General features: G+C 39.6%; 2 protein-coding genes across 4 annotated transcripts in view; one reads left to right on the forward strand and one right to left on the reverse strand.

Moving 5' to 3' along the window:
• MYH7B (myosin heavy chain 7B) overlaps window positions 1-3685 on the forward strand; it is a 53527-nt gene extending 49842 nt beyond the window's left edge. For both annotated transcript variants that reach the window (XM_083618285.1, XM_083618286.1), the window contains 5 exons: window positions 550-720; window positions 1652-1756; window positions 2105-2200; window positions 2836-2973; window positions 3562-3685. In XM_083618285.1, the coding sequence (XP_083474411.1) occupies window positions 550-720; window positions 1652-1756; window positions 2105-2200; window positions 2836-2973; window positions 3562-3573 (522 nt within the window). In that variant the 3' untranslated portion in view covers window positions 3574-3685. The remainder of the gene's footprint in view (window positions 1-549; window positions 721-1651; window positions 1757-2104; window positions 2201-2835; window positions 2974-3561) is intronic.
• Window positions 3686-4561: 876 nt separating this feature from the next.
• The window catches only part of TRPC4AP (transient receptor potential cation channel subfamily C member 4 associated protein), a 33229-nt gene continuing 16934 nt past the window's right edge, over window positions 4562-20856 (reverse strand). For both annotated transcript variants that reach the window (XM_083618563.1, XM_083618564.1), the window contains exons 5-19: window positions 19828-19883; window positions 18880-19008; window positions 15981-16182; window positions 15635-15823; window positions 15210-15352; window positions 14334-14465; window positions 13994-14052; window positions 13029-13130; window positions 11228-11311; window positions 10705-10795; window positions 10227-10367; window positions 10029-10137; window positions 9411-9523; window positions 9030-9236; window positions 4562-7721 (exon numbers count right to left, since the gene is read on the reverse strand). In XM_083618563.1, the coding sequence (XP_083474689.1) occupies window positions 7584-7721; window positions 9030-9236; window positions 9411-9523; window positions 10029-10137; window positions 10227-10367; window positions 10705-10795; window positions 11228-11311; window positions 13029-13130; window positions 13994-14052; window positions 14334-14465; window positions 15210-15352; window positions 15635-15823; window positions 15981-16182; window positions 18880-19008; window positions 19828-19883 (1895 nt within the window). In that variant the 3' untranslated portion in view covers window positions 4562-7583. The remainder of the gene's footprint in view (window positions 7722-9029; window positions 9237-9410; window positions 9524-10028; window positions 10138-10226; window positions 10368-10704; window positions 10796-11227; window positions 11312-13028; window positions 13131-13993; window positions 14053-14333; window positions 14466-15209; window positions 15353-15634; window positions 15824-15980; window positions 16183-18879; window positions 19009-19827; window positions 19884-20856) is intronic.

A 20856-nucleotide genomic window follows, 5' to 3' on the forward strand; every position in this document is an offset into this window, starting at 1 on the left:
ATGCTGCCACAGCACTTAGGCATCAGCAGCTGAAGGTGTTGCTGAAGTAGCAGGACAAGAGAGGCAGGACATCTGGGGGTTAGAGAAGGCGAGTGATCTGCAGCACCTTTGGACAGGGATAGCCAAAGTGGTGTCCTCCAGGTCTTGTAGACTACAACTCCCATCATCCATGACCAGGCTGGCTGGGGCTGATGGGAGTTTTAGCCCACAACATCTGGAGGGCACTCTATTACCTATCTCTGCTTTAGGAACTAATGGGCTGAGCCTTGGTAATTTTGGTAGAGTAGAGGAGATAAACCAAGGGGAACTCCCAGTTGGGGATAGACAATGGCTGTTAACGTAAGTGAAGAACTTGATGATTGCAACATTACCTGATTGGTTGAATGGGTAGTGGAGTCTGAACACAGCTATGGATAATACAGAGAGGTTCACTTTCACTTGTGTCTGGGTAGGCTTAAGCTGTGCTAGTATGTGTGCTGGACTATCTCACCCTGCATCTGTTGCAGACCTCCAGATGCTACATGGACTCTTTGCCCTTTGTCCCACCAGGCAGCCATGATGGCAGAGGAACTAAAGAAGGAGCAAGACACAAGTGCCCATTTGGAGCGGATGAAGAAGAATATGGAACAGACCATCAAGGACCTGCAGATGCGGCTGGATGAGGCTGAGCAGATTGCCCTGAAAGGAGGCAAGAAGCAGATCCAAAAACTGGAAGCCAGGGTGAGAACAAGGGGAATGTAACATTTTCTTGCAGCAGCCATCTATGATCCACAAGGCAAGGAGGAGGAGGGATTAATAGAAATCTGAACTCTGCCAACACTGAAGCCACTAGATAGATCCTTCCAGCAACATCTTTCCCAATGCCACTCTTGGTGTTCCGACCGAATGCTGCGGAAGTGTTTCTCTGAGCCCAACCCAGAGCTGCTTATCCTAACTCCCTGACGCTCATACAAGCTTGAGCCCCACCACCTGCTATGCTAAGCATTCCAAGAATGCTTCATCATAACTTGGGCTGTACTCATGATGTACTTCTGCAGGGAGAATTTGTCATTCCAATAATATGAGGATTCTAGCCCTCATGGTTCTAGGAAACAGCTTGGAAATGTGTTGACTTAGGAGGCTCCAACTCAACCATTTCCTGTTGCCTTCATTTCCCCTCTATTGCTCATGGGTAGGATAAAAAAATCATGCAGAAAATTAAATTGCCAAATGCCATGATTTGTTCTGGTTCCATTGTTTGAATTCCCTTGACACCGAATGAAATACTGTGTTCACCAATATCCCTAAAAGATGCTAGGTTTTTATTTGAGAGAAGGTCCTAGTTGAGAGGGAATCACCAAGGATAGGCCTGGAGAATAGTGCAACTTGGCCTCTTCTCTTCCAGTTATATTCTGTCATAGGAAGACAAGATGCTCAGGGTACTCAGCCCAGAGTTGACAAAATCTCAGCTACAAGGTTCTTGCAGGAATCTAGAATGTGGGAGTATAGGCAAGTCCCCTCTAACGTCTTCCTAGTGTGACATACGAACATCCACATGAATTCCTACTGCCTTGCTGAGTGTGACAATTATATCCTTCATTCTAGGTCTCTTCTCTGAGTCAAATAAAGAGAGGTGTAAAGGAACCTAAGCCACCCTATTTGTTCTTTTCAGGTGCGTGAACTGGAGGGTGAATTGGATGTAGAACAGAAGAAGTATGCAGATACTCAGAAGGGTATTCGCAAGTATGAACGCAGGATCAAAGAACTGACCTATCAGGTACAAGCCTCAGCATCTTCACACCAATTTCTCAGCCCCTTGTTTTATTAGCAGTAGAGCTGCACCATAAGTAGGAGGCGGGGAGGGAACTTTAAAAGTCTGCCCCCATGTATTCCCCTTCCTCATCCCAACAATAATTAATGCAAGGGGGCCTGAAAGATGCGGCAAGTTCCAAGATATGGAGGCCCACATGCTACTGGATATATGTGGAGATCAAGGAGGGGCTGGATTAATCTAGGGAAAGTGAAGTTCCAAGGGAGCAGAAGGGGGAAATCTCTGTGCATAGTGTGGGAGAGAATCACTGACAGGAAGAGCTGAGCTATCCCATGTTTTGCCATTGCTTTTCAGACTGAAGAGGACAGGAAGAACCTGGCACGGATGCAGGAACTGATTGACAAACTGCAGAGCAAAGTCAAGAGTTACAAGCGCCAGTTTGAGGAGGCAGTAAGTGTGACTCTGCATGGACAGGGACTTATAGGCAGCAGAAAACGTGCTGTCTTTACTCACAGCTCCCTCTGGTCTTGTGGGAACCCTAGTGTCTACATTCCCCATGTGTTGCTGCAGTTAATTCTAAGCAAGAATCATATTCAAAAAGTGACACAACAGGAGCTCTGACACCTTAAAATGTCACTCTCATGTGCTTAGGGCAAATCAGCCTTCATTGCCCCTGCACCTTATTGCTCTTATTGGGCTTATATATGAGGAACCTCTGGCCCCCAGGGGGGAAATGTGGCTCCCAGGCCTTAGTATCTGGCCCTTGGAACTCTCTGCAGGCCACACTCTTCACCAATCCTGCTCCAAGCCTTCCTTAAGTGTTTTGTATGGCTGGAAAGTAGCCTTTACCACCACTAGCACATGGCCTGTGGAAGGATGTCCATAAGGCAGTGCTACCCCTTGGGCTAAAAAAGATTTCCCAGCCATGCTATAGGCTCTGAAGGCACAAGGGCAAATTCACACTCACCCCTGCCTGCAAACCTTTTTCCATGTGTCTAAGCAGACCATACTTGCCACAGGGGTATCTAATCACAGGGCCACTACCAGTTCTGCTGTCTACATCCATCCCTGTCTTTCCTTCTTAGGAGCAGCAAGCCAACTCCAACCTTGTGAAATACCGCAAGGTGCAGCATGAGCTGGATGATGCTGAAGAGCGGGCAGATATCGCAGAGACACAAGTGAACAAACTGCGGATTCGCACTAGGGAAGTTGTACCTCTGAAGGTAAAGGCTAAGCTACCACAAAGTTTGTGAGGATGGTTTACTGGAGGAGGATGCAAATCTTTTTGTTTTGAATGCTAGTGATAAATAACCGAGCCAGGTAAATCTAGTGGTGTCTAGACAGCTTGGACCACACACACACCACTAAGCCATGACTTGTTTATCTGGTTTATTTTATTTTCCAGCTGCTCTTTCCTTATGCCTCTGTAGTCTAGAGCTTCTGCAATGGGGTAGACAAACCAGCCAGCATTAAGCTACTGGGTTCACATATTACCAAGCCAGTTAAAACAAACCAGGATTCATAAGCCAACAAACAACCATGGCTTTGGATCATGGTTTGTTAGTAGAAAACAATTCATAGTTAAGGTGCAGGGCAGGGTTCACACATAATGCTAAGCTATGGTTTAATATTATTTGGAAGATGACCAAGCTCTACCAGTCCAGGAAAGGAGGACAAGGCAGCACTCAAGAGCAGTGGCTGCATCCTTGGGTTGCAACTCGGAAGGAAAAGACTGAGGGAGCGGTTGGGACTCCGTGAAGTTCCTGCAATCTACTCTGAAACATACTTTCTGTTTTTTTTTATATTAATAGTATGAAGAATAAGAAGCTGCAGTGCAACATCTCTTCTCTCACCATGTATGTCATTGTGTAGATGTAAATGGCTGCAACAGCCATCACTGTCTCTGTAGTGAATAAAGCCTAGCATTCATGAGAAGGCTGTGACCTATTTATAAGTATTGAAGCAGGGTGGGTGGACTATTGTTCTCACTATGACAATTCCTCTATTTGAAAGTTCTTCCTGCCATCTTTCCATTTTAAAGTCCTTTTCTAAGAATTCCATCAATAGGCAACTTTCCCCATCTACTTAGTGGAGGAAGGCCCTGTAGAGACTTGACTTCCAGTGGTGATAGAGGTGTTTTCTCAAGTACTGCAGGTAAGGAAACATGGTCAGGTGTGAAAACTTCAATCATGGAGTATGTATAGATCAAAGTCTTTTGGAAAAATAACTCAAGAACCCACATAAAGGGGAAATGTATTGTTCTACCTGACAAAGAGCAGCCTTCATTGTGAAGCCAATGTTTTTAATTCTTAGACATACAGCATCTAATGATAGCTATGCAACAGTAATAATACAGTTGACCCAGGGCTGCAAAGATACTGTGCTACGTTCTACAGCAGACATATCCCTACTGAAGATGGTTAGGAGGCAGCTAAGTTCCCCTTAACTATCCCTTCTCAAAGCATATTCAGATTGCAAGCTTCCACATTAATGGTACCTGTTCCCAAAGCATGCAGAATTATACACAATCACACAAGTATGCCAACAGATCCTACACTAAAGTAGAATTGGCACCAACCATAAGGGTCCTTAAGACTTGTTAAAAAAGTGTGGTAATCACTTCCAGCCATACAAAGAATAGACCCGTTGATAATTTCAGTGTGTCTATTGTTAACCCATCAACTCACAAACCTCCACCTGAGCATTACAACTGTGAAGTCCACTTGCTTATACCCAATCCATGCTCTTTATAGGAAGAGCTCTGTGACTATGAGAATTGGTGCAGAAAAAGGAAAGACCTTCACTAGCATATTTTTTTAAAATAAAATTATTTTAATAGTTTCCATTTAATACATTTATGTGCTGTTAGTAAATCAGCATTAATCTGGGCAGCATGAACATTAATCCACTTGAGATACTTTAAATTTCCAGGAACATTTGTTGGCCTGGTGAGGCCCACCCTCTTGCCACACAGCAGTTCCATTCCTTTAGTGATTAAAAATCCAAACCAAAGCCAACACAGCCAACAGTGACCTTTTTTGTTTTTCAGCCACATTTAAGTGTCACTCATCGGTATCACTCCTTGAAGCAGTTTGCATTTAAATCCAAGCCTACCATTGCAGTCTCTAAACATTTGCAAAGAAGATTCTATGAGAAAAGCTGTGGCGGGAGATCTCTCAGGCATACAAGCTCCCTGTAGGAACTAAAAGGAAAATGGTGCAGCCTGAGTCAAAAACCCCAGCTCAACTCCTTGCAATCACCTTGTAACAGGGATAGGGAACACAGGTGGCCTTCTAATTGTTGGTGGACTCCAACTCCCATCAGGTCTAACCACTATGGCCGAGGCTGATTGAAGCTGTAGTGCAGCAACATCTGAGGGGCTGCAAGTTCCTTACCCCTGAGCCTATACCAATAAACTGGAAACAAATAGAGGAGCGTGGTGGGCGATACCAAGCCACTCCCAGGAGTAGCTAAGGATCAGTCTCACCTGAGTCAAATGCATAAAAGAAACAAAGCAGCCTGACCATTCAATTACAAGGAAATATGTCATATATACTGGATGAAAATTAGTAAGTTCTTTGCAGACTGGATGCAATAATTAAAACGACTCGGAAGGCATCCAGTCTCATTTGAGCCTTTTAATACATAGCGTTTAATTTGAAGTGTAGGGTTACTACATTTATAGAATCAGCGCATAAATATAACCTAGAATTTGGGGAAGGGGAAAAAGGATGAGCCCAAGAAGGAACAGGTTAAAACCAAGAAGCAAATGTCTGCTATAAAAAGTTACCTCAACACTTGGACTCATTTGATAACTGTCAAAGGCATGTGGAGTCAGGTAAAGCCAGTTTAATAGTGCCTTGGGATGAAAATTTTAACATATCCTTAAAAAAAAAATAATCAAAAAGGATGTGGGTTGGTTGCTCCTGCACAGCAGATACATAATTTGCTCCCATATTTCCATTTTAATTTCTAACATACCACAAAGGAGAACACAGATTGGGTCTTAAAGTGCTGCGCTGTTCCTTCAATAGATGCCCAACCAATTAGATTATTTAAACTAGGCTTCCTCAACCTTGGCCCTCCAGCTGTTTTGAGACTACAATTCCCATCATCCCTGACCACTGGGTCCTGCTAGCCAGGGATCATGGGAGTTGTAGGCCAAAAAATTCTGGAGGGCCGAGTTTGAGGACGCCTGATTTAAACCAAAGAGCAACTAGTACTGTGAGATAGAACAGTACTATACTTTTTATTCTGGAAGCAAGTGCCTTTGTTTTTTTATCAGGCAAATATATATTAAAATAGTATCTGTAAACAAACCTGCTGCAGTCCAGCTGTTCTTTCCATGGCGTTATCTGAAAATAAGGTGCAGCAAAAAGTGCAGGGTAAAGATGATGAGAATAGTCAAGCACTCCGCTTTCCCAGCTACTGTTAAGTTCCATGTCTGGAAATTACCTTTCTGAACCAAGACTGGTTCTGATATTTAAGGTTTTCCTTCATAGAGGAAAATACCACATAGTCATAGCATTCTAACACAAGACTTTTCAGGGGTATATTGTGCTATATGAGTATGTCCCAGAAGTATACATTTACACATTAAGGGACAATCAAAGTAATTTTAAACTGAGGGAGATAAAGGGCTGCTAAAGCTTCTTAAAGTGCTTTAGCACAGTAATGAAAAGAATGTTCAGAAAGTTTCTGACTTCAAATATTAGCTTATATTCCAAGTGACTTGTTTAAATGCCAGCAGTTACAAGAGCAAACTCAGATGTTGTTGAGCAATTTGTCCCCAAACCAAAATCACTGGGCAGCATTTAATACATGTATCATTAGGAGAAGATCAGCCAATTCCAGTAACTATTACACTTCAGGAACAATAAATAAATATATATACACAATTGGAATAAAAGGTGTTAATTTTGCTATTTTAGCCTAGAGTGTTAGGTTTCCAAATAGCAAAAGTTCAAGAGCGGATTTTATGGTCAGCCAAAGCAGGACTGCAGAATAAATTTTCAACTTGACTTGGTTATTTATTGACAAAATGGTCAGGCTGCAATATTTAGAGTGGGGGAAATCAGTTAATTTCAATTCATTAGTGCCTAGTCAAAGCTAGGCTCCCAAGACTAACCCCATCACCACAATGTATGCCTGTTCTAGACCACACTGTAAAATCAGCTGAAGACAAGAGATTTCCACAGAACGGAGAGAGATACTTCTGGATGCAATACCACAACAAGATAAAATAAGGGGTTTGGACACAAGTTTTGTAGGAGACAATCCCAAAGTAGTTTGCAAAGAAGTGAAGAGAGCTATTATCTCCAAGAATTTAAAAACAAAATACACACACAATCAGTTCTATATCCCAATGCAAAGGAAAAAGCAATAAAAATAGAAACTTTTTAAAGTGGCTTAAATGTGGCTGGTGTGCATCTGGCGTGCCCATAAAAATCGGCTTGTTTGGATGGCCCAAAAAATTGCCTGCACTTTTAACATCTAATTCTGGTAGCCAGGATAAAAAGCCACAGCTAACAACTGCACATCTGAAAGATCCCATCTATCAAACTCAAAGGATTCTAGCCACAGTGAGCAGAAAAGACTGGGCTTTTTGCAGACAATTTCGGACAGAACACAAGCATTCCCTGAATATGTTGACTAGGAAGTTGGTGATGTCTTGCTCTTCAAAACAGTGCTGAGAGCAGGGGATGGAGAGAGAAAACTTTAACATGGTAACATTCCATAGTTCCAAGTTTGTGCACACAGCATATCCCTGAAAATCCATTGTCTGCAAGATTCCCTCTGAAGCACAGTCCATTGGAAGCCAGAGCCTGAAGAATTACTCCTCGGCGAAATCTCTGTCCATGTCCATGTATGCCTCATCAATGTAGCTAACTATGGCACAAGGTGATGTCCGGTCTGGGCTAAGCAGTATAGATACAGTCTCTTTCCAGTAGGAAAAACTAATACATGAACTCTGTAAAGAAGGTAGAAAAAACAGTTTATGCTACAGCACAACAGCAAGTGCCACTAAAATGCAGCTGTATCTAGCAACTAACTTGCTACCAAGAACAGAAACTTCATGTTGGCCCCACCCATTATCAAACACAGGGAAACTAGGAATTCAAATTGAATTCAGAGCAACGGTATACGCAACTTAGCCCAGTCTTCTTTCAGGAGCGTGTTCTTTTGAAAGGAAAGGAAATTTTCTTAGAATGCAGAAATTCTGCAATCAGTATGACGATTTTAGAAATTTTAGAAATTTTCCAAATAAATAGGCTGCTGAATATGAACAAATATCACAGCAATGTATAATAAATATAGTGCCCCCCACAAAAAAAATCTGATACTGCCCGTGAATCAAATCTGGGAAAGCCCACTGAAGTGGTTTTTTTAGCATATAACCTATTGTTGGAGCCTGCCTAATTTCGACAGATGTTGTATTCCACAAGGCAGGTGCCCCCGTGCCGAAGGACTTCTGAGTTACCATGAAACAAACCTCCAGCACACACGGCACCACAGACAACTGCAAAGGCGATCTTTCAGACAGCCTGGTCCCTAGTTGTTTAGGGCTTTATATGCCAACAAGTGAAACTTTAAATTTGGCCCAGTAGCACAACAATTTTTCTGGCCTGAACCAGGACATCCCCCACCCAGTAATCAGCCAGATGTCTCCAGGGAGACCAAAATGATAATGTTTTCCATATGAATTTTACTATAGAAAGTTATAAAAACTGCCTTCCAGTGGAAAAATGTTATGCCACAACTGGCCAAGAACACAGCATAAGCATTTCCATGCTAATCATGGTGTGCGTGGGGGTGTATGTGTATATAAAGTACCAGACAATGCTGGGCTATTGCTTCAAATTAACATGGACCAAATGCATAGGTACATAGAAAGCACTATTTTACTATAGCTAAGAAATTCAGTCAAGTTTAGATCCACCTAACAAAACATGGGTTCTCACTTTTTCAATGCAGATGTAGCCTGCATTTGAGGAAGCAGAATGTTTCTGTGGCAGCGCACAGTCTGTTCTGGCTTACCAAGAAACTGTGACACTTAAAATAACCAAAAAATGCTTTCGTTTTGTTGAGAGCCCAACACAGCCACCTAAGAACGTTCAATTCTCGCATATTCTTAAAATACACCCTGACACTCACGTTGCTGTTGTATTACACTGCCTTAGCACTGTCATTACATCACCTATCTCTTTTACTCTTTCCCCACTGGGCCACAATTACAAAATATAAAGAGCATATTCCAAAGCAACTGGAACAGACATACATTTTCTAAGCAGGTGCTGTCCTTGTCCTTATTGAGGTAATGCTGTTGCCAGAAACGCAGAAGACTGTGAAAATTATTCAGGATAAATCCAGGGTATTTCTTGGTGTATTCCATCTCTTGCAGTGTCTGAAGATAGAAGGGAAGTTTGTCCTTCCTTCGGGCCAGCATTAAGATAACTAGACTTGTGTTCAGACAACTTACATTTTCCTATAGTAAAGAAAATAAGGATAAAAAATATAAAAGGCTCAAACTAACAGATATTCCCAGAGTCCATTTATGGAACACAAGAGTCCAACAGGTTAGGAACTTAAAGGAAAACATCACATTGGATACAAAATCTATTTACATATGCTCCATGGGAGATCAGTGCCAGCTTTTTACCTGTGTGAGCGTCTGTACATGAATAATATTAATAAGCCGGAAAAGGAAGGACATCCTCATGGACATCTGTGACATGTAGGATAACAGGCGGCACTCAGACAGGACTTCTGCCACTGTAGGAGACAAGCCATTTGTTAGGTTGAAAGAGCTGAGCCAAGAATCATTTTTGAAAGGACTAACAGCTTTGCCAATATTTGTTTCTATTCACTGTTCGTTAATTGAGAAAAGCAAACACATGAAGTGCCCATTAAAATTACCACTTTTTTAACTTCAAAGAAACTCAGACAAAAACAGAAGCAGTAGCAACAATGGGTGCTTATCTATTGTGAACAGATACTAGGAGTTTTACCTGTTTGTTATCATCAATTCATCTAAGCCTTAGTGGCTGCTGAAAATCTTTCTGAAGTTGCTGGCTGTGCAGCAAATATGCCACTGCTAATCAGCATGGGGGAAAAGCCAGACCCTGTATGTACCTGCTCGCCATGGACCAGGAACCAATCATTGCACCCAATAATTCCAAAAGGATTTTCAGAAGCCACCACATCCCTGATGGTTATAGACACAGTTGCCCATATTTTAAAAACAATTTCTTGGTCTCAGAACAGACCACAAAGTTACCTTTAATATCTGACTGGCTCTCAAATCGATCTAGAGACAAAGTAATACAACGAACCAGCATGTTGGAATCAACCAGTGAGCTGTTGATCTGATTCAAAAATATCTGAAACTAAAAAAAGTAGAGTGATTAGGCTTTGCCAGCATCCAATATATTATAAGGCTGAGGATTCATTTGGGACTCTGGGGGTTTAGGTTTACCTTTTCATCCGTATTGATGTATTTATTAAACCTCTTGAAAGCATCTATGTTGAATTTCATCAGTTCTCCCAGAAGATCAAAGTAACTCTGAAGCACATCTCGTGACTTGCATTCGCTGTCTACAATGCAGTAGAGAATATGCTGGCAAGGAGAAAAATATTACCATAAAGACAATAAGCTTCACATTTTGCTTTCTGCAGGCAGAAATAAAATGGCTTTGACTTCCTATACTTGTTACTGGAAGGTGTTTTGACTTGCTAGGGGATCAAGCCTGATAATTTATAACTGTGGTGTTTCAGAGACACAGAGCACAGTAAAGTGACAAACTTCAGAAGATTAGACTGAACCCTAGATTATGACAATGTCTAACAAGTTGATTAACTCTTAGTAAAGACTCCATGTTCTCTAAGAAATCAAGGGTTTAAGGGTTTAGAAGCATGCTTCACAAACATATGTATTTAGTAAACATTTAGAATACCTCTAGGAGCCCTCTCTTTAGCAGGAACATCTGATCTGCATAAGAAGTAGCGCCTCGTAAGAAACTTTCAACTGCCCTGGCTTGCCAAAACCTGGTGCATAAAATAAAATTAACACCTTATATTAAGAAAGAAACATCTGGTTAATTGTAAATAAAAAGTGGAAACAGTTTTATGTGACATGCTCTTTTGATAGTGAGAACAGTTGAAGGAAAGCAAAGCAAAACTGGCTATATATGTGGATCTTCCTTATGTGTATCACTAGTTAGGATTCAAAGCTTAAACAACTAAGACATCTTTGGAGACTAGGCAACTTTAAGGTCATGGGCAGGGTAGAAACCATGTTGAGAGAGGGTCTCCTATCCCTGAGCACTGCTGGCCTCAATTTTTTTCAATTCAAGGACAAAACTAATCAAAATTGAAGTTTTTTAATAGTTGGCAAGGATCCACTTTCTCTCTGGACTCTGAAGATCAAGTTTTCCTACAACAGAACACTATGCTTAATGTAGTAATAACAGAGCCCACCTGAATGATGATTCCGCTGGCTCTTTCTTCATTACCTGAAGAAGTCTGGTCAGCAAGCCTCTTTTCCCATCACAGACTAAATTCCTAAAACATGGGGAGAAATTACAATGAGTAAACCAATGGGTTGAAGGGGAATTTATTAAGAAAATATCTAGCAGTTCTATACAGCAGTACCTGAGTAAACTATGCCAAGCTTTTGCAATGCTACAACCATTTCAAAATGGATGGTGTATTTTGAACATACTGTGACTCCATGGAACATTAGAGTCTAACACCCCCTGCTGGTGAATGAATTTTCTATTGTAATTCTAAAAACCTTTTCAATGGGATTGAATCTTAAGTGCCCAAGAAGAAAATCTGCATTTGTAAAAACCTTGTGCTCTCTCACACAAACAGATACTACAAATTTTATTGTTTTAGCTTTTTGTAAACCGCTTTGAGGTTTTGTTTTGTTTTTGTAATCAAGTGCTGTATATATTCTATGAATAAAATAAAACATGACTACAGTCTAAATCTAAGCCTCACTGAATGTAGGATATTTCTGAGCTTACATGCACAAGAATGGGTTGTTACTTTTCCATTACACAGCATTCAGAACTGTACAAACTCAGAACTTGCATATTCTAACCCAACAGATGTTAGTTCAATTTTTTAAAAAAAGTTTTACACCCAGGGTTTTTTGGTAGCCAATATGAAAATACTTATATGTTCCAGATGTCTCTAGATGTACAAGATTACACAATGTGTAATTATAGGGAAGTTATGAAAACAAGCAAAAGCAGAATGGTGTTGGCCTGTGGCTAAAACACAGAGGCCACCTTACCCGGTTTATCATTCCATATCAACTGAACTCTCTGCTAGGCAAATGAACGATAATCAGTCCCATGAATCCTCAAATGTTAGGAATCGGAGGGTTGAAGTCCATTTGCTTGCACCTTTGTCCTCCAAACTGACATCTACAGCAATGTTATTTTCCAGGCCAGATAGCTTGGAAAGGGGGCAGTAAGGACCACATCTTGCTACTACTTGTTTTGTTTTTAAAAAAAATAATGTATGCTGCTTTTGCCCACAAACTCAATCTATGAAAAGGGTGAAGCTGTGAAACTTGTTCCCTCTTAGATGGAAAGAATGTCCCATACCTCAAACAGGGTAACATAAAGCATTGCACAAGCTACATTCATAAACAGAATGTGCAGCAATTCACTAGGAAGTCAGCGTGACCCAATTTGGAATTTGTATGTAATAAATATTTAAGCAGAAATATAGGTATAAAGGGCATTATATAAATAAATATGTTCATTTGTATAAGTGTATGCATACTTTAAATATGCTAATTAAATTCCTTATGAAGTCCTATGTGATCCTTTTCCTGCTTCCCATGAATGTTCCCATCAGTTATCAAAATAACCTATGATTTGCAACCTCCACTCTCAAAATCCATCGCTTATGCATTCACTCTCCAGCCAACATTGGCTGTTAAGTGTTCACAGGTCTGAATAAACAGACCTAAGTTCTGCCTCAAAAGGGACAGAGTTGGCTTTAGGGGTAGAAGCTGATTGTAAAGGACTGCAAGCAATCCCTAAAGAGCATATGTGGCCCCACCCAGATGTCCAATATACACTTCAGAAAGATGCCATTGCATTGTGTGAGTGATTCACGTTTTTGCTAGTTCAACATACTAACAAAGTTAGAGATAACCCAACTTATTGCAAGGGTTCAAGAGACAGGCCTGGTAAAATAGGATACTTGCCATACTTTCAGAAAGAACAAATGATACAAACATACATGCACTTCTCTCTACCTGTCTGTGTTGACAACTGCCTCTACTTCAGGGATGTTGGCTTTGAGGGATATTGCACTCAGTTCATTAAGCTCTTGGCTGTTTAGGAGCAGATACTTGTTCCTATTATAAAAATCAGGACAGAAGGAGTGATTACAAACATTGATTCTTTAATGTATCATCTATATTCCCACAGAATAAATTACAGGTTGCATTCAAAGTAGAATGCAACCTGTAATTTACAAAGTAGAATTACAATTTACAAATTTACAAAGTAGAATGAACCCACAGAATAAATTACAGGTTGCATTCAAAGTAGCATTAGGTAGTTCCTTGCACAAGCAGAATGACTTCCGCTTGTGCAACATAATGTCTCCCCTTCCCCCATCTCCCCCTGTTCTGGGGTTTCCCCCCAACACTTTAGAACAGATTTGGGGATGGTGTGTGTGTGAGGGGGGGCAAACTTCTGTTGCGCAAGCAGGAATCATTCTGCTTGCGTAATTATTTAGCTGAATACTGTCATATTAAAGGAAATTGTGAAAAAGGAACTCCTAAAATAGCAGAAGGCCAAGTTTCACAATTCCAGTTCCTTTCCCCCTGAACTTTTTGATAAAGAATGCCCTAAATATAAGTTTAGATTTGGGGCAATCTGTTTAGAATCTCAAAATTCATGCGCATAGTGCCTTTGAAAGTGTCCTCTGACAAAACTAGTCTAAACAGCTGTATTCCATTTTTTGGTCCCTTGCATGCTGGCAGCCACTGAATAGTCTCTCCCAAAATGTGCTTTACAAATACCTCCCAATATCTTTTCACTCACTTCTTGGAAGTGTAACAGTAAAACATGATCAAAACTATTACATATTCTTTGTATGTTACTTTTAAGGAGGTTCTAAATTATCCGAGTTACTTCAAATATGATGTTCTATCAATTCAGCAATACATGAAGTGCCACCACAAAGTTTATGGCAAACATATTCTATACTCACTCATGGTGATCACTAAAACTCTGAAGTAGCCTCAAAAACTGTATCTTCAATGTAATATCCTACAGAAGAAAGAAGTTGAGAATTTATTTTATAAGAAACATTACAGAATATCCTTCCTAGCAGACCGGTAGAAACATCAACTCACGACTTCCAGGCTTTAAAAAATATTTAAGCCATTTTAGAGAGTGATGCTGTTACCATTGCAATCAGAAAAAAATACTAGTATGAAAAACAACTGAAGAGGCTAGCTATCAACATTATTAACAGCTATTACATATGAGCTCTTAAGGGCCATTTCAAAAGAACATACTCTATGCAGCAGCTTAAACCTAATACTCACCGGGCTACAGTCACAGTTTTGATTATGCCCATGCAGAACAAGGGCTGATGCTGAATGCTTCCGCCAGATCAATTTATCAAACAAATTATTAAGGCCAGGGATCAATCTGAATTCTGCAATCATCTTGTGAACCTAGGCAAGAAGAATGATCAGGTATATTCACTACAGGTATATTGTTTTAAGATCTTCCATAAACTGTGCCAGTTTATTCTTTAAAGCTCCCCCACTTCCCCACAAAATATAGCCCATTATATATATAAATATAAAAATCATAATCTACACACACACACACACACACACACACAAATTAACTCTGAAAAATATATATTTCAATATCCAGCAATATCCCTTAGGGATTTCTATTCTGCACACCCCACAAGAATGAATAGGAATGAAGAAAATGTTGTTTCAAGAGTGCTTCTGCAGTGGCTACACCCTTCATTTTAATCTACTTGTTTTCAATAATGCACCAAATTTCAAAATTTAAAGTGAAACTTTTTAGTGTGAGTTTGTTGATCCCAAAATAGACTGGCATAAAACATGACATGGACTTCCTTAGCCAAAAGCCTCATTTCAAAGTATTTGCATAAAGCAGGGTGCCTTAACTGCTGCCTATCTTAATGCAAAGTACTTGGCAAATGGAAAAGTACATAAAGGCACATACAAATTAAATTCTTACTAGATCACCAACCAAAAACCTTATAGCTGATCACTGTGCAAGATACATGAATCAACAAGCATCCATTTCCTACAAGATAAGATTATTAGTGGTCTAGAGTTTGAAAAGATTGTAGGATTTTAAATAGCTGGACCCCCATTTGAATTTTCAGAGCCACTGCTTGCAATTCACTATACACTTCTGATGCAGAATCTCACCTGATTCCTTTGCCTGCCCATTAAAAGCACACAGAGGACATACAAAACTTCCAGTTTATACATAATCTCATGCATAATCTTCATGGTCTGTGGAAGTTGATTCCTTGGTGAAGTAGAGGCAAATCCACTCTCATCTGAAGATTCTAAAAGACAAAAAAAAAAAAAAAGGGCAAGGAGGTAGTTATATAATAGTTATCAATGCAAGAAAAAGGTAGGAAATGAGAAGATGTTAAGTTTCTCCAATGTAGCAGAAACTGAATACACAAGTCTTTTCAGTCTTTAGGGACTGCTGCACACATGCTTCCATTCCAGTACGAAAATGTCAAAGCAAGAGTACAGTGCAAGACAAGGCCACACGCAGATCTACAGGTGATAAAGCTACCAGATTATTAAATGGCTGTTCTAGTAAATTTAAAAGCAGGTACCTGTGCTGCTTTGCTCTGTCTCTTCACCTGCCACACGCATTAGTGCATCAAGTACAAGTGCATTATCTAGCCAGGTGTACCACTCCTCCAATTCTTGAAGGAAACTTGAAGTTCCTGTTGTTTCTGAAACTTTTCTGGTTGCTAGTTTACACAGTCGTTCAATGAAGCCTGGTATATTGAGGAGTGCAGCTATGACAAGAAGCAAATAGGATTAACAAATGTTAAATTGATGGAACAACTATTATTAGAAATCCAAATGAAATCAAGTTTACTTCCATCTTAAAATACTTTAACTGAGTACATATCAATTTGAGTACATATTAATTTCAGAAACAGGATGCTTTACCTTGATTAATTTCTGCCCGAGAAGGACCCATGTTCTTTTTCTGCTGAGCATTTTTTGCAAGAAGTGTATGTTTGTCATCACTGCCTGTGTCCAGTTCTGAAATTGTAACTGCAAGGATCCTGCAGAAGTTTGCAAGCTGCTGTTGGTCAAAGCTAGAGACTAGACTGGAGAGGTTTGGAATATCCTCCAACTGAATCATTTCCTAAAACATGACAAGCGATATGCTGACTGCTAGTGACCCATAGATGATTTTTAAAATTTTCAGCAAAGATATTATTTCCAAGATTCTTGCAGATTAAAAGCCTATTCTGATCTCCATCTGAAACCACTAGCTAGAAGTGGAGAAAGGCAGCACTGATCTCAATGTCCTTAAACATGCTAACCTGCACTTCATTTTATCCCTAAGACAAAGGGGAATCCTGAACATATTCAGCTGAATGTGCTTAGAATACTGATAGTGAAACCAGGGTTCCCATTTACAAGGAGGAGTCTAACTGCATTAATATTCAATTCAAAGTGCATTTGCAGTCAGGAACCTAAGATGCACTCAGCTGAAGGTCTGAAAAGGAGCTGGTGTGCACCTCTGTCCTCACCTCACTTAACACTTTTTGGCAAACTCCTAGATAGGGCATTATACAGAGATAGGAATCTCTTAATTTACCACTCTGAAGAACATTAACATAACTACAGTAAGTCTGCAATTTATGTGGGGCTATGTTACAGGGATCATGCCTACAGCCAAAATCACATCTAGTCAAAACACATTGAGCTCAATGGCAGCTGGGATTTCCCAGACACCCACCCCCTTTCTATTGAAAAAAAATATGTTTCTGCCAAGCATGTAAAACTGAATGGGCACAAGTAAATTGCATGCAAGTTGTGGGCTTACTGTAACCGTTTTACTTTTTATATTGCTTGCTGTGAGGCTCATTAGATTCTGTATAGCAAGTACTTAAAACGGATCTAATGTTTTGTATACGTCTGTACAAAGGCGTCACCCCAGCAAAGTACAGAAGTTCTGATCATGTGGGGCTGTTGCTATCATATTGCTCCTTGACAAGTTGGAGCGGGAAAAGAATACTTTACCTAGGCAACATGGAAGCCTATCATAGGAGAACAGCTTTCCAGGGACTCCTATTCTATCTAAGTAATGTATTAGTTGGGCCATACAACAATCTTGAGAGATCATGCTGCACAACAGCAAAGGCAGTTATGAGTTATCAACACTTAGGAGTTATCAACACTTACTTCTGATACATTATTAACATTAATAAACAGTCACAAATTATACCGCACTTCACCACAAAACTGCATATTGTTCCATGCTGATTGGCTGGAAATTATTAACTGCAGGAATAATTTATTATTTTTCTTTAATTAGATGGGGGTATGAAGCCACCTTCCCACTTTCTGGACTTCTAGAAAATTAAAAGAATTTACTTCTTTTAGCACTAGCAGCTAAAATAATAATACTGAATATAGAAAAAGAACATGATTGCAATATGCTTCTAGCTTAAGCATTTTGCGGAGTTATCTTATAATGAAACTGAAAGTCTTAAGGACATCTGTGCACCATTTATGAGAGTGCAGGGTATAAAATGAGACTGACTGCAGTCCCCTGTTTCTTGGTTTTCCTTCTATTTCTTGTATCTCATTTTAATTTGAATGAATTATACCTTTGGGAACATATTTTAAAATTATAACTGGTAAATTACTCTTTGCGAAGCAATTTTTCTTAATGGCACAATGCTGAAAATTATTGACAGCAACTGACAACTAATCTCACAAGTTAGAGAACATAAGGAAACTCCTCAGATTCCTGAAAGGGTACAAGTTTCATGAAACATTACACCCAAAGTTTTTAGCTTGTGTACTACAAATGAATAATAGCATTTACATTTATGCTGTATTTGTCTCAATGCAAACCCAAACAAGGTTTAAATAGCAAACATAATGGGGGTCGGGAAATAATGTCTCATCTTTAAAAATTCCCCCCTTTCTCTCTTGAAAGCCTCGGCTATTATTTTAACTGGGAAAAGGGAGATCTAATTAAATCTGCTGATCAAACTTAAGTGCTAAATAAATGCATTTCCAAGCTCATGATAAAAAAAATGAATCACAGAATTTCAGAATCAGAAGAGACCTTGGAGATCACCTAATCCAACTTCCTAATCAAAGAAGGATCTGCAATGCAGAACTTAAAATACAGCATCCCCGACAACTGGTTTCCCTGCTTCTGCTTAAACATTTCCAATGCAGGCGAGCCCACCACCACCCAAGGCAGTCCATTCCACTGTCCACAGCTCTTAGCTCTGAAACAACAGAAAACAAGTCTGCTCCCTCTTGCGTGCAATAGCCCTTCAGGTATTTGAAGGCAGCAGACATGTCCCCTTAACCTTTTCTTATCCACACCAAACCTACTCATTTCCCAACTGTCCCTCCAGACCCTGTACACCACCCTAGTCACTATTCTCTGGACACACTTGCTTCACCATTTCCTTTGTAAATTCCAGTATCCAGAAGTGGGCATAGTGCTACCCACAACATTACTTTATTTGAGACCAGAAAGCTAAGGCATGAATGGGGTAATCAAAGCAGTGCATGCAGAGATGTATAATGGGGACTCACTGCAGCAGGCTCAATAAAAGGTACCCAGCCTTGCTATTACATGATGCCTTTCCAAAATTCCATTTTACAGTTAGGAGAGGTGCTGCCAAGCTACTCTTAAACATTGCAAAGGAAAGACAGGCTAGGAGCAAGTAATATGGCTTTTTCCATTTAGGATACAATATTTTTTTTATCAGTTACTGAACTGAGAAGGGACTTCTACTTACAAGCTGTTAAAGAGTTTTCAAGATTAAATGAGAACATGACAGTATAGGCTAGATTATCAACAAACCTTTTTTACTCCCAGGATGTCTTCTATAAGGGTGGCTGTTTGCAGGAATGTCTTTTTATTTGTCATCAATGTAAACAAGAACAATACAAAATCATTTCTTTCTGCCAATCGCTTAGTGACTCCTTCAGTCTACAACAATGAGAAACCACATATACACATGAGCAAAAGCTAACACTGCTAAGACAAACATCACATATAATTTTAAAATAATAAAGAAAAACAGGGCTCTCCCAGGAGGCAGCAAAGTGGAAATTAAAAAGGAATGGAGAAAAGTGCCTTCCTTGTTATTCCACATAGGATTCTGAACCTTTCCAGCTTTCTTTGCCTTTAAGTAGAAGAGCAATAAATTCTCAAAAGGGAAAGCTAGGCTGCTCAAATGACGTGAGTATAAAAGTGCATACCTGCTAAGAAAAGTATCCAATAGTCTTGTGAATGCATACAAATGTAATGTGAATGACAGGAATTATTGGTTTGTTTTCATGCAACATTTAATGTCATGAACTCAACTCTAGTTTTCAACACTAATTTTATATTGATAAAAAGTTTCTATTTTTTTTTAAAAAAACCCAGTTTAAATACTACCAAAAACATAAAATGACTCATACAATTCCAGAATAATATTTAAAAAGCATACATAACTGAAAAGAGTCTTAAACAGGGAATGCTGACCAAGATTCCCACAGCAAGCCACTGCATTAAGGCTTAAAACACTTCAGCAATAAATAGCAATGAGTCCTTATTTAAAAGATGTTTAGACAAAATGCAAGCAGCAACAGGTTTGCTACACTGCAATTTGTGAAATGCAATAGAAATTTTAGCATCAAGAATATTGCAGCACGCAATATTAATTTAATGCTTTGAATGTTTTTCTATGTCAGACCAAGAATCCCCTAAACCTAGCTGCATCACAAAACAAAAATTATAGATAGAACAGAAAATATAACTTACACATATGCAAGTGTTGTACAATATGCTTAAACAATCCTTGATGAGGTCATCGCTTACTGCAATAGAAAAAACTGATTAATGCTTCCTGAACAATCAACCACAAACTATGACATACGTCATCACACTACAGTGGTGCCCCGCAAGACGAATGCCTCGCAAGACGGAAAACTCGCTAGACGAAAGGGTTTTCCGTTTTTTGAGCTGCTTCGCAAGACGAATTTCCCTATGGGCTTGCTTCGCAAGACGAAAACATCTTGCAAGTTTGTTTCCTTTTTCTTAACACCATTAATACAGTTGCGACTTGACTTCGAGGAGCAACTCATAGAACGCAGTGTACATAGTAGCCTTTTTTCAGGTTTTTAAAGACTTTGGTGATTTTTGAAGCTTTTCCAAAACTTCTTTTGCAGCCATTTGGTAAGTTAAGCTTTTAAAACTTTTTTGGGGGGTTTTGGATTTTGGGTTGGGGTGTTTGGAATTCAAGGACTTGGTGTTGGGGAGGGGTTTGCAAGAATCTGGAAGCTTGTGTGTTTTTTTCTGCATTTTTATGATTTTTTGTGACCATTGGGGCACTCTGCTGTTTTTTAAAAAAAATTCTGGATTTGAATTTCTGTGTGCTGGGTGGCTGGGGGAACAGTTGGGGAGGGGTTTGCAAGAATCTGGAAGCTTGTGTTTTTCCCCCTGCAGTTTTATGATTTTCTGTGACCATTGGGCCACTCTGCTGTTTAAAAATAAATAAATAAATCTGGGTTTGAATTTTGAAATGCTCTTTACAGTATGTGTGACTTTAAAGAGCACTTAATAAACTCTTGTTGTACCAAATTTGGCTTTGTTTGGACTTTTTTTGACCATAGGAACGCATTAATTGATTTTCAATGCATTCCTATGGGATTTCGTGCTTCGCAAGACGAAAAATTCGCTAGACGAAAAAATTCGCAGAACGAATTAATTTTGTCTTGCGAGGCACCACTGTATTTAACAGCCCAAATGAACAAATGAAAAAATTCAGCAAGTATCTCAGCTGCTAAAATC

This window comes from Podarcis filfolensis, assembly GCF_964270895.1.
Source record: "Podarcis filfolensis genome assembly, chromosome: 6".
NCBI classification, from domain to species: domain Eukaryota; kingdom Metazoa; phylum Chordata; class Lepidosauria; order Squamata; family Lacertidae; genus Podarcis; species Podarcis filfolensis.